General features: G+C 49.6%; 1 protein-coding gene across 2 annotated transcripts in view; it reads right to left on the bottom strand.

Moving 5' to 3' along the window:
• Positions 1–13407, bottom strand: part of PHLPP2 (PH domain and leucine rich repeat protein phosphatase 2) — a 148460-nt gene that overhangs the window by 80645 nt on the left and 54408 nt on the right. For both annotated transcript variants that reach the window (XM_084644526.1, XM_084644527.1), the window contains one exon: positions 11914–12068. In XM_084644526.1, the coding sequence (XP_084500652.1) occupies positions 11914–12068 (155 nt within the window). The remainder of the gene's footprint in view (positions 1–11913; positions 12069–13407) is intronic.

Raw genomic sequence — 13407 nt, 5'->3', positions numbered from 1 at the left:
CCCTTGCCTCTGAGCTCCTGAGTCACCTCCTCCACGGCTCCTAGAATGAGGAGGGACTGGACCTCCTAAATAAGGAGTTGCTCGTGAGAGGGGTCCCCAAAGAGGGACGGGCAAGGGGGGTGGGAGGGTGGGAAGGAACAGAAGTTGATAGAATATTCCGCCTGTACCGCGCAGAGGAGCCATCCGTCCGATGTAATAAGGGACCATGCACAGTAGAAGTCGGATAGACGGTTCAGAAAGGGAGGATAGCTGGCTGGGTTGTGGACTGGTAATCCATCCTCATGCATATCTTCAAAAGGTGTGCTTAGGGCCCGGAGGGGGCTTGGATTCTCCATGGCCCTGCCCAGGACGGGGGCGCGATGGCCTGCGCCAAGAGTATCTGCCCCTCCTGCGGAAGAAGTCCTGCCTGGGTTTAGAGGGGAAGGATTGCTGCTGGGTGGGCTGTGGCTTGAACGGCTTTCTCTGAGTTGCCAGGGTATGCATGCCTAAAGACTTAATGGTATTACGTGAATCTTTCAGGCTATGCAGTCTCGAATTGGTCTGTTCGGCAAATAGGCCTTGACTGTCAAACAGGAGGTCCTGGATCATCTGCTGGACTTCTGGTGGGAGGCCCGAGGATTGGAGCCAGGCGTTATATCGCATGGCAATGCCAGACGCCAGTGTCTGCGTCATCCAGGGAGTCTTGAAGAGAAGTCTGGGCCACTAGTCTGCCCTCCTTGGCAATGGCCCCCAGCTCTGTGCATGAATCGGATGGGAGAAGCTCCTGGAACTTCTGAATAGCAGACCAAGAATTGTAATTGTATCTGCTAAGGAACGCGAGTTGACTAGCGATCTAAAGGGAAAGGCCACCCGTGGAATAAACCTTTCTCCCAAAGAGATCCAGGCGTTTCGCATCCCTTGATTTAGGGGCAGGCCCCTGCTGACCCTGCCTTTCTCTCTCATTTACCGCATCTACCACCAGGGAGCATGGGGGCGGGGGCGGGGTGTGTGTGTGTGAAAAGGTATTCATACCCCTTAGTGGGGACAAAGTACTTCCTTTCAGCTCCCTTGGCCATGAGGGGAATGGAGGCTGGAGTTTGCCAGACTGTTTTGGCATTAGACTGAATAGTTTTAACAACTGGTAAGGCTACTCTAGAAGGCCCTTCTGGTGTCAGGATGTCCACCTTCTTCTACAACCTCCTCCACTTGGAGGTTCATGTTCAGGGCCACCTGCCGGAGGAGTTCTTGCAGTGCCCTGAAGTTTGTGGGGGGGAGGGATAGCTCAGTGGTTTGAGCACTGGCCTGCTAAACCCAGGGTTGTGAGTTCAATCCTTGAGGGGGCCATTTAGGGATCGGGGCAAAAATTGGGGATTGGTCCTGCTTTGAGCGGGGGGTTGGACTAGATGACCTCCTGAGGTCCCTTCCAACCCTGATATTCTATGATTCTATGATTCTAAGTCCATGGGAGGTGGGTTGGATGTGGATGTACCCACCACAGCCTTGTCAGGAGAAGACAAGGAGGATGCGACTGGCATGGCTGAGTCCGAAACAGCCCCTTGGTCTGTTGTGTCCGGTTCCTCCTGAGCAGCGGGAGTAGCCTCCACCGGGGGTGGGGCTGGTTCCAGAGTTTGTGCAGGGTCTGGAGGGGGCACCACTGAGGGTTGCCTCAGGAAGGCAGGACCCTGAATGTGGCAGCAGAAGGACAGCGGCAGTGGGAGGGCACCCTGCACCTGGTGGTACCTCCAGGGGGTCCAGAACTGCCACTGGGGTTGCCAGTGGGGTACTGAGGTGTCCTGTCTGCAGCTGCCTGGGCCTGATTGGGGTACGTCTGAAGCTCCTGATGCCCTACCCGACCTAAGGGAGGGAGACTGGGAGTGGGTCGGCCAAGGAAGGGAGGTGTTTGAGTGCACCAAGGAAGGTTTCGCGTCCCCTGATGGGCAGGATGGGTACTGCGAGGAATGGCGAGATCCGGGCGGCAACTGGTGCCGTTGTGGAGAGCGGTACCATGGGGTCGACGCGTGCCGAGAAGTTGAACCTAGCCTCGATGGGGAGCGACGTTGAGAGAGCGACTGCGACCAGTGCTGTGTCGGACAGCGGTGCCGTGCCAGAGACCGGTGCCGCGATAAAGAATGGTGCCACGCCGGAGATCTGCGCTGTGCCAGACAGCAGTGCCGCGATCGGCAACTTGGAGAGGTGCAGTGCCACGACGGAGAGTGGTGCATGGAATGATGACGATCTAAGTGATGCCACGAGGTCTCAGACCATGACCTAGACTGTGAGTGGGACCATGACCTATCAGCCAACGACCACCTCGAGGAGGAACGGCTCCGAGGATTGGGGCTGTGAGACCAGTGCCGTGGGTCGAACCAGTGCCATGAGTCAGACTGGCATATAGCATACGTGCGGTGCCGGGTCTCAGAATGGCGAAGGGACTCAGAGCGGCGCAGTGATGCAGTTGGCAACGGGTTTTGTTGCAAGGTTAGTGGTTCTGTTGTGTGGTTGCTGGTGAGTATTTGCTTCAGGTTAGGGGGCTGTCTGTAAGCAAGGACTGGCCTGTCTCCCAAGATCTGTGAGAGTGATGGGTTGTCCTTCAGGATAGGTTGTAGATCCTTGATGATGCGTTGGAGAGATTTTAGTTGGGGGCTGAAGGTGATGGCTAGTGGCGTTCTGTTATTTTCTTTGTTGGGCCTGTCCTGTAGTTGGTGACTTCTGGGTACTCTTCTGCCTCTGTCAATCTGTTTCTTCACTTCAGCAGCACTCTAGAAATGGAAAGCTAATACCCTACTGTAACTAAGCAGAAGAGGTACCTACCCAGCACAAGAACAGATGCACCATAGAAACTGTTTCTTTTGTTTTATTTGGATCTTTTTGCTGCATTCTTACTAAATCTTGTTTTTAAAACTCTTTGGGAATTTGACATACACTGCCTCAGAGAGTTAAAACATTCCTCCTCTAACAAGAGACTCCCATGCCCAACATTCTGTCTCCAAGGTATAGACTAAGGACTCCTCTTCCATAAGGTGCTGCTCCCACCCAGGGACCAGGAAAACAGCATCTTGAAAGCTGCTCAAGAAGCTTCATTATTCTAATGTCATGGTTTCTAGTTCTTTTCTCACTTTTCAAACACTAAAACAGACCCTGAAAGGTCTGGAAGGACCATTACAGTTTTTCCAGCAAGAGAACCTACTGCAGTAGCTCCTTGCTTAACATTGTAGATATGTTCCTGAAAAATGCGACTTTAAGCGAATCCAATTTCCCCATAAGAATTAATGTAAATGGGGGGGTTAGGTTCCAAGGAAATTTTTTTTTTTGCCAGACAAAAGATTAACTATATATATATATATACACACACACACACAGTATAAGTTTTAAACAAACAATTTAATACTGTACACAGCGTTGATGATTGTGAAGCTTGGTTGAGGTGGTGGAGTCAGAGGGTGGGATATTTCCCAGGGAATGCCTTACCGCTAAATGATGAACTAGCAATTGGCTGAGCCCTCATGGGTTAACTCATTGTTCTTAATGTAGCCTCACACTCTACAAGGCAGCACGAATGGAAGGAGGGGAGACAGCATGGCAGACAGAGACACACACCCTGTGTGTGAGAGAGAGAGAGATGCACATTTCCCCTTTAAAAAGAAAAGGAGTACTTGTGGCACCTTAGAGACTAACCAATTTATTTGAGCATAAGCTTTCGTGAGCTACAGCTCACTTCATCGGATGCATGCAATGGAAAAAAAGTTGTGCAATGCTCCCTTATGTCGTTTTTTTCCACTGCATGCATCCAATGAAGTGAGCTGTAGCTCACGAAAGCTTATGCTCAAATAAATTGGTTAGTCTCTAAGGTGCCACAAGTACTCTTGTTCTTTTTGCGGATACAGACTAACACAGCTGCTACTCTGAAACATTTCCCCTTTAAGTATGCTGACACCCCTCTTAAGTACACTACTTTGTTAAGTTAACCAGCAAGCTGAGAAGCAGCAGCTGCTGCAGGAAGCTCCCTCCCTCCTGAGCCCTGTCGTGTGTGTCCCCTGCTCTATGGAGATGGGCTAAGTGGGGTGCAGGAGCAGGGGGGAGGGGGACACCCTGACATTAGCCCCCTCTCCTTCCCCTCTCCCCCCACCCAGTAGGAGGCTCTGGAGAGCAGCTCCAAGGCAGAGTGCAGGAGCAGCACATGGCAGTGGGGGGAGGGACAGCTGAACAGCAGCAATTGATAGCCTGCTGGGCGGCTGCTGCACAGAGAACTTAGGGGAGAAGGGAGCTGATAGGCGGGCTGCTGGTCCACCCTGGTTCCAAGCCCCCACCAGCTCGCTGCAATGGGATGCTTTTCCTGCAAGCAGTGGACAAAGCAGGCGGCTGCCAAACGACATAAGGGAGCATTGCACAACTTTAAAAGAGCATGTTCCCTAACTGATCAGCAACGTAACAAAACAACGTTAACCGGGATGACTTTAAGTGAGGAGTTACTGTATTATCACAGCAACTAAGCAGGTAGGAAACCAAGACAAGCTTAGAAATAGAAGAACCTGGATAATAAACTAGACTCTAGCCCTTCATGAAATTGCACCAAAATAGCATAGTAAAGGTATATTCTTTCACCTATACGTATGATCACCTGAATATTTCATTGTTCTGCAGGAGGAGGGAGAGAAAATACCATGGAGATGGGCACCTAAAAATACACGGAGAAATCAGAGGAGCATTTTTGCAGATTTTCATGATAATCCTGCCACAGGAAAAGATGATTACTCATCTTTGTAACTGTTGTTCTTCGAGATGTGTTGCTCATATCCATTCCAATTAAGTGTGCGTATGCCACGTGCACCATCGTCGGAGAAATTTTTACCCTAGCAACACCCAGTGAGTTGGCTGTGGAGCCCCCTGGAGTGGCGCCTCTATCACGCTGGATATATACCCCAGCTGACCCAGCGCCCCCTCAGTTCCTTCTTGCCGGCTACTCTGACAGAGGGGAAGAAGGACGGGTTTGGAATAGATATGAGCAACACATCTCAAAGAACAACAGTTACAAAGGTGAGTAACCGTCTTTTCTTCGAGTACTTGCTCATATCGATTCCAATTAGGTGACTCCCAAGCCTTACCTAGGCGGTGGGGTCAGAGTGAGATACCACTGTGTGCAGAACCGCTGAACCAAATGCAGCATCGTCTCTGGACTGCTGGACTATTGCACAGTGAGAGGCAAACATATGAACTGAAGACCAAGTGGCAGCTTTACAAATTTCCTGTACTGGAACCTGTGCCAGGAAAGCAGCCAATGAAGCTTGGGCCCTTGTGGAATGGGCGGTGAGGTGTGTGGCCGGGACGTCGGCCAGGTCGTAACAAGCACGGATACAGGACGTGATCTAAGAGGAGATACGCTCTGAGGAGACCGGGAGGAGGCCTTTCATCCGGTCGGCCACAGCAACAAATAGCTGGGTCGTCTTTCTGAACGGCTTCGTACGTTCAACATAGAAGGCGAGGGTCCTACGAACATAAAGGAAGTGCATCCGTTGCTCCCATCGAGTAGCGTGTGGCTTCGGATAGAAGACCAGGAGGAAAATGTCCTAGTTGATGTGAAAAGTTGACACCACCTTGGGAAGAAAGGCAGGGTGAGGGCAAAGCTGTACCTTGTCTTTATGAAAAACCGTGTACGGCAGTTCTGACATGAGGGCTCTGATCTCAGATACGTGCCGTGCTGAAGTGATGTCTACAAAGAAGGCTGTCTTCCAAGATAGGTAGAGAAGCGAGCAGGGGGCCATCGGCTCAAACGGGGGCCCCGTGAGTATGGAAAGGACCAGGTTAAGGTCCCACGCCGGGACCGGTTGTCGAAGCTGCGGGTAGAGACGGTCCAATCCCTTAAGAAACCAACCGACTGCCAGGTTGGAGAAGACAGAGCGACCATGTTCTCCTGGGTGGAAAGCCAAGATGGCTGCCAGGTGCACCCTAACAGATGATATCTCCAGACCCTGCTGTTTTAGGGAAAGGAGATACTCTAGGATGAGAGGCACCAACGCCTGCAAAGGGGGCGTGTTGCGCTGAGCACACCAGCGGGAGAAACGCTTCCATTTGGCCAGGTACCTGGCTCGAGTGGAGGGTTTTCTGCTACCTAGTAGTACCTGCTGCACCGAGCGTGAGCAGAGTAGCTCTGACTGAGTTAGCCATGCAGCATCCACGCCATGAGATGGAGGGATTGCAGGTCATAGAAAATCATAGAATCATAGAATATCAGGGTTGGAAGGAACCTCAGGAGGTCATCTAGTCCAACCCCCTGCTCAAAGCAGGACCAATCCCCAACTAAATCATCCCAGCCAGGGCTTTGTCAAGCCTGACCTTAAAAATATCTAAGGAAGAAGATTCCACCACCTCCCTAGGTAACGCATTCCAGTGTTTCACCACCCTCCTAGTGAAAAAGTTTTTCCTAATATCCAACCTAAACCTCCCCCACTGCAACTTGAGACCATTACTCCTTGTTCTGTCATCAGCTACCACTGAGAACAGTCTAGAGCCATCCTCTTTGGAACCCCCTTTCAGGTAGTTGAAAGCAGCTATCAAATCCCCCCTCATTCTTCTCTTCCGCAAACTAAACAATCCCAGTTCCCTCAGCCTCTCCTCATAAGTCATGTGTTCAGTACCTTAATCATTTTTGTTGCCCTCCACTGGACTCTTTCCAATTTTTCCACATCCTTCTTGTAATGTGGGGCCCAAAACTGGACACAGTACTCCAGATGAGGCCTCACCAATGTCGAATAGAGGGGAACACATCCCTAGATCTGCTGGCAATGCCCCTACTTATACATCCCAAAATGTCATTGGCCTTCTTGGCAACAAGGGCACACTGTTGACTCATATCCAGCTTCTCGTCCACTGTAACCCCTAGGTCCTTTTCTGCAGAACTGCTGCCGAGCCATTCGGTTCCTAGTCTGTAGCGGTGCATGGGATTCTTCCATCCTAAGTGCAGGACTCTGCACTTGTCCTTGTTGAACCTCATCAGATTTCCTTTGGCCCAATCCTCTAATTTGTCTAGGTCCCTCTGAATCCTATCCCTACCCTCCAGCGTATCTACCTCTCCTCCCAGTTTAGTGTCATCTGCAAACTTGCTGAGGGTGCAATCCACACCATCCTCCAGATCATTTATGAAGATATTGAACAAAACCAGCCCCAGGACCGACCCTTGGGGCACTCCACTTGATACCGGCTGCCAACTAGACATGGAGCCATTGATCACTACCCGTTGAGCAGGACAATCTAGCCAACTTTCTATCCACCTTATAGTCCATTCATCCAGCCCATACTTCTTTAACTTGCTGGCAAGAATACTGTGGGAGACTGTGTCAAAAGCTTGGCTAAAGTCAAAGAACAACACGTCCCCCGCTTTCCCCTCATCCACAGAGCCAGTTATCTCGTCATAGAAGGCAATTAGATTAGTCAGGCATGACTTACCCTTGGTGAATCCATGCTGACTGTTCCTGATCACTTTCCTCTCCTCTAAGTGCTTCAGAATTGATTCCTTGAGGACCTGCTCCATGATTTTTCCAGGGACTGAGGTGAGGCTGATTGGCCTGTAGTTCCCAGGATCCTCCTCCTTCCCTTTTTTAAAGATGGGCACTACATTAGCCTTTTTTCAGTCGTCCGGGACCTCCCCCGATCGCCATGAGTTTTCAAAGATAATGGCCAATGGCTCTGCAATCACATCCGCCAACTCCTTTAGCACTCTCGGATGCAGCGCATCCAGCCCCATGGACTTGAGCTCGTCCAGCTTTTCTAAATAGTCCCGAACCGCTTCTTTCTCCACAGAGGGCTGGTCACCTCCTCCCCATGCTGTGCTGTCCAGTGCAACAGTCTGGGAGCTGACCTTGTTCGTGAAGACAGAGGCAAAAAAAGCACTGAGTACATTAGCTTTTTCCACATCCTCTGTCACTAGGTTGCCTCCCTCATTCAGTAAGGGGCCCACACTTTCCTTGACTTTCTTCTTGTTGCTAACATACCTGAAGAAACCCTTCTTGTTACTCTTAACATCTCTTGCTAGCTGAAACTCCAGGTGTGATTTGGCCTTCCTGATTTCACTTCTGCATGCCCGAGCAATATTTTTATTGTCATCCCTGGTTATTTGTCCAATCTTCCACTTCTTGTAAGCTTCTTTTTTGTGTTCAAGATCAGCAAGGATTTCACTGTTAAGCCAAGCTGGTCACCTGCCATATTTACTATTCTTTCAACACATCAGGATGGTTTGCCCCTGTAACCTCAATAAGGATTCTTTAAAATACAGCAAGCTCTCCTGGACTCCTTTCCCCATCATGTTATTCTCCCAGGGGATCCTGCCCATCAGTTCCCTGAAGGAGTCAAAGTCTGCTTTTCTGAAGTCCAGGGTCCGTATTCTGCTGCTCTCCTTTCTTCCCTGTGTCAGGATCCTGAACTCAACCATCTCATGGTCACTGCCTCCCAGGTTCCCATCCACTTTTGCTTCCCCTACTAATTCTTCCCAGTTTGTGAGCAGCAGGTCAAGAAGAGCTCTGCCCCTAGTTGGTTCCTCCAGCACTTGCACCAGGAAATTATCCCCTACACTTTCCAAAAACTTCCTGGACTGTCTGTGCACCGCTGTATTGCTCTCCCAGCAGATATCAGGAAAATTAAAGTCACCCATGAGAACCAGGGCCTACGATCTAGTAACTTCCGTGAGTTGCCAGAAGAAAGCCTCGTCCACCTCATCCCCCTGGTCCGGTGGTCTATATAGCAGACTTCCACCACGACATCACCCTTGTTGCTCACACTTCTAAACTTAATCCAGAGACACTCAGATTTTTCTGCAGTTTCATACTTGAGCTCTGAGCAGTCATACTGTTCCCTTACATACAGTGCAACTCCCCCACCTTTTCTGCCCTGCCTGTCCTTCCTGAACAGTTTATATCCATCCATGACAGTACTCCAGTCATTTGAGTTATCCCACCAAGTCTCTGTTATTCCAATCACATCATAATTCCTTGACTGTGCCAGGACTTCCAGTTCTCCCTGCTTGTTTCCCAGGCTTCTTGCATTCGTGTATAGGCACTTGAGATAACTCGCTGATTGTCCCTCTTTCTCAGTATGAGGCAGGACCCCTGCCCTCTCGCGCGCTCCTGCTCGTGCTTCCTCCCAGTATCCCACTTCCCCACTTACCTCAGAGCTTTGGTCTTCTTCCCCCGGTGAACCTAGTTTAAAGCCCTCCTCACTAGGTTAGCCAGCCTGCTTGCGAAGATGCTCTTCCCTCTCTTTGTTAGGTGGCGCCCGTCTCTGCCTAGCAGAGGTTGGGGTGACAGAGGCGGCGTGTTCTTGTGAGATCAGGTCCGGCCAAAGCGGGAGTGGGATCGGAGCGTCTACCGATAACTTCAGCAGCGTGGTGTACCAGTGTTGCCTGGGCCACGCTGGGGAGACTAGAATCAGACACACGCTGTCCCTACGTAACTTGAGCAGGACCTTGTGGACTAGCGGGAACAGAGGGAAGGCGTAGAACAGCTGGTCCTTCCACAGGATCAGGAAGGCGTCTGACAGCAAACCTGGGGAACTTCCCTGGAGAGAACAAAACATCTGGCACTTCTGATTGCTGAATGAGGCGAACAGGTCGACCTGGGGAAACCCCCACCTCAGGAAGATGGAGTGGATGACATCCAGACGAATTGAGCACTCGTGAGACTGGAAGAACCTGCTGAGGCCATCTGCCAGTGTGTTCTGGATCCCTGGGAGAAAGGACGCCACCAGAGGGATAGAGGAATATATAGAACTGCCACAGGTGAATGGCTTCCCAACAGAGGGGGGACAACCGGGCTCCCCCTTGCTTGTTGATGTAGAACATGGCCGTGGTGTTGTCTGTGAGGACCGCCACACAACATCCATGTAGACGCCAGGCGCACCGCCATCAGTTCTCGTACACATTGATGTGTAGAGATAGCTCAACTGCACCCTGTGTTTGGAGGTCCTTGAGGTGGGCGCCCCATCCTAGGGATGAAGCATCTGTGACCAGGAACAAGGATGGTCGAGGGCATGAAATGGGACCCCTTCGCAAACTGTCCTAGGATCCAACCACCAGCGGAGAGAGGTTAGGACCATTTCTGGGACAGTGACCACCATACTCAAGCTGTCCCGAGCTGGACGATATACTGTTGACAGCAGGCCTGAAGTGGGCGGAGCCGCAGTCTGGCATGCCCAGTCACGTATGTGCAAGAGGCTATGTGCCCCAGAAGGCTCAGGCACGTTTTCACTGTTGAGGTTGGGAAACTTTGAAGGCTGCGGATGAGGTTCGCCAATGACTAGAAGCGGACATCCGGTAGGAGAGCTTGGGCCAGTCTGGAATCTAAGATTGCCCTGATGAACTCTATTCTTTGGCTTGGCTCCAGGGTCGACTTTTGGACGTTGAGCAGGAGGCCCAGCTGACGAAACATGGCTATGGTAACTTGAATGTGGGCCTGCACTTGTCTCCTGGTGCAACCCCGGATAAGCCAATCGTTGAAATACGGAAATACTTGGATCTGCTGCCGATGAAGGGAGGCTGCCAAGACAGCCATACATTTGGTGAATATTCTGGGGGCCGTGGAAAGGCCAAAAGGAAGGACTGTGAACTGACAGTGTTTGCGGTTGATCACAAAGTGTAGGAAACGTCTGTGCACCGGATGAATCACTATGTGGAAGTATTCAGAGTAGCAGCCGTGTTAGTCTGTATTCGCAAAAAGAAAAGGAGTACTTGTGGCACCTTAGAGACTAACCAATTTATTTGAGCATGCTCATATAAATTTGATAGTCTCTAAGGTGCCACAAGTACTCCTTTTCTTTATGTGGAAGTACACGTCCTTCATGTCGAGGGCGGCAAACCAGTCTCCAGGATCCAGGGAAGGAATAACTATAATGTATAACGGGAAAAAGAGAATGTTAGGGAAAGTGGAGAACAACAAAGTCGCGCTCCACAGTTCCAACGACCATAACGGGCGGTAAGAAGGAACTGAGGGAGCGCTGAGTCAGCTTGGGTATATATCCAGCGCCAAAGAGGCACCACTCCAGGAGGCTCCACAGCCGACCCACTGGGTGTTGCTACGGTAAAAATTTCTCCGACAATCGTGCATGCGGTGCGCTCACACCTAATGGGATTCGATATGAGCAAGCACTCGAAGAAGAACACAGCTATTTGATTATATTGCTGTCGGACAACAGTTGGCTTTCAATATTTCACAAAGTGACTGCCAGAACCCCCTGTTAGCAAGTAAAAGAATGCAGAGACCTGCAGGAAGAAAGACTGCCCCGCTCCATCCTTTACAACGGAGTCTGATTTATTTTGGGATTTGTTTTTTAATTTCTCTTATTTTAGGTCTAATTGGGTCCCTACACTCGCCTACTTATTGGAGCTAGTTGCACCTAGCGTACGATCCATCATGCATCTCCCACTACCCAGTAAATGGATAATTACAAGTTCCCAGTGTAAAGCTGGAGTCTTGCAGACACTGCCAATTCTGAATTTGCGACAGCATTAAAGACTAATTAAAACAGGCTTCTTTTATACTTGCATTCCTTAGTACAAGCTTTTACTCATATTCTCCCTCAGCATTTGTTCTTATATCTAACAATGCTGCCAGACTGTTTAGTAAATGGCATTATAATCACCACCATATCTTCTCTATGTAATAGCATATCACCACACAAGGTTCAGCACAATCATCCTTAAAATGAAAGGAACATGTGGAAGGACAGCTTGTACATACTGTAAATTGCTGGAAGTTGAACAGTGAATGAAGACAAAAATTATATTTCCTAGTCTTCATCACCTTGAGGTAGCCAGATACCCCCCAAAGACCAATCTCTTACCAGTATGCCAACTTTCCACAAGGACCATGGACCCTCAGTATATTCCTGCCTCCTTGCCTGACTGTATATTCCCGTACCCCAAAATGTAACAGAAAATAGTTCTCTGCAGACCTGCAAAGAGAGTCAAGACCCCCTGATCCATCCAGTCGCATAAAGTTGTGTCGCAGGTTGAGGTAGGTGATGTCTTGACTGTAGAAGAGATGCTCAGGTACCTCCTCAAGGCTATAACAAGACAGATCAACTGTGCTGAGTCGCTGAGACACCACCTGAAAAAAAGAAAAGGGCAACAGAGTTACAGCTACATTTACAATTTTCTTTCCAGTTCAATTCAATGAAAGTTTATTGGCAGGACATGCTAGACAAGTGCTAACAAAGCACAAGAAAATGAAACCCCTCAGATATCTATCAGAGGCAAATTCAGCCCACCCGGGGCAGGTTTACATACAGTGTTTAGGATTTGATCCCAGGCCTGTATGTTGCTACTGTACATTCCTGTTGGCAGGCACATACACAAGCATGGAAAAGGGCACAGGAAAGGGACTGCTCTGACTTGTATACATTTTTTGATTCAGAATACCAGCCAACTTAAACTGCAGGGGAAATCCAGGGTGAGACAAATATCTAACTTATCTTAGGCTTTAGTGCCGCTGCCTGTCAGCATAATATCTGAGCACCTTCAACATCAGACAGAATGGAACCAGTGAGTACCCAGTAGGGTTTTTTTGCCAGAGGATGTTGCGAAGGCCAAGACTATAAGAGGGTTCAAAAAGAACTAGACAAGTTCATGGAGGATAGATCCATCAAGGACTATTAGCCAAGACGGGCAGGGATGATGTCCTTAGCCTCTGTTTGCCAGAAGCTGGGAATGGGCCACAGGGGATGGATCACTTGATTATCATGTTCTGTTCATTCCCTCTGAAGCACCTGGCATTGGCCACTGTTGGAAGACAAGATACTGGGCTAGATGACCCAATATGGCCGTCCTTATGTTCTTCTGTTTGCTTGTTTTTGGAGTGTTGTGAATGTCATTCTTTTTATGCTGGAAAGGTACTATAAATGAATAAGGTTTTGCAATATTTCCTAGAGGTGCTCAGACCCTGCAAACAACCAGTCTCCTTTGGAAGTTCATTCTGCAGCCATATCCCTTTGACTCAGAGTACTTTGTCCCCAGCACTCATGTGCTTCGCTTTGGGCTTTGTGATCTGCACTGTCCCACAGGAGCAAAACTTTCTTGGCAGTTCAAAGATTGATATTTGGTCTCTTATGCAGCTGGGTATAACAAGGCACTGGTCCTGGGATGCACATGCACTCATTCCAAGACTGGCCCCCTTTCACAGAATTGCTTTTCAAGTGAGGGGTCTGAGGGAATAGGAAGGTCATGTGGCTATGTAAAAGGGCATGCTGAGAGATATAAGGGCAGCTTGTGTTCTGTTAGGAAGACTCCAATGAAATCAGGATAGAAACAATTTTCCACAGTTCCCAGGCAGAGGGAAAAGAACCTGCAGGGAGGAGAAGCCTGCTGGGAAGGTGGTGGCCAGACTAGATGATCTCAGTGCTCCCTTCTAGCCTTGGATTCTGTAACTATGAAAAAAACCTCAGCTGAGA

This window comes from Lepidochelys olivacea (genome assembly GCF_965140295.1).
Source record: "Lepidochelys olivacea isolate rLepOli2 genome assembly, chromosome: 12".
NCBI classification, from domain to species: domain Eukaryota; kingdom Metazoa; phylum Chordata; order Testudines; family Cheloniidae; genus Lepidochelys; species Lepidochelys olivacea.
Note: the sequence above shows the minus strand (reverse complement) of the source record. Positions and strands in the feature narration are given on the sequence as shown.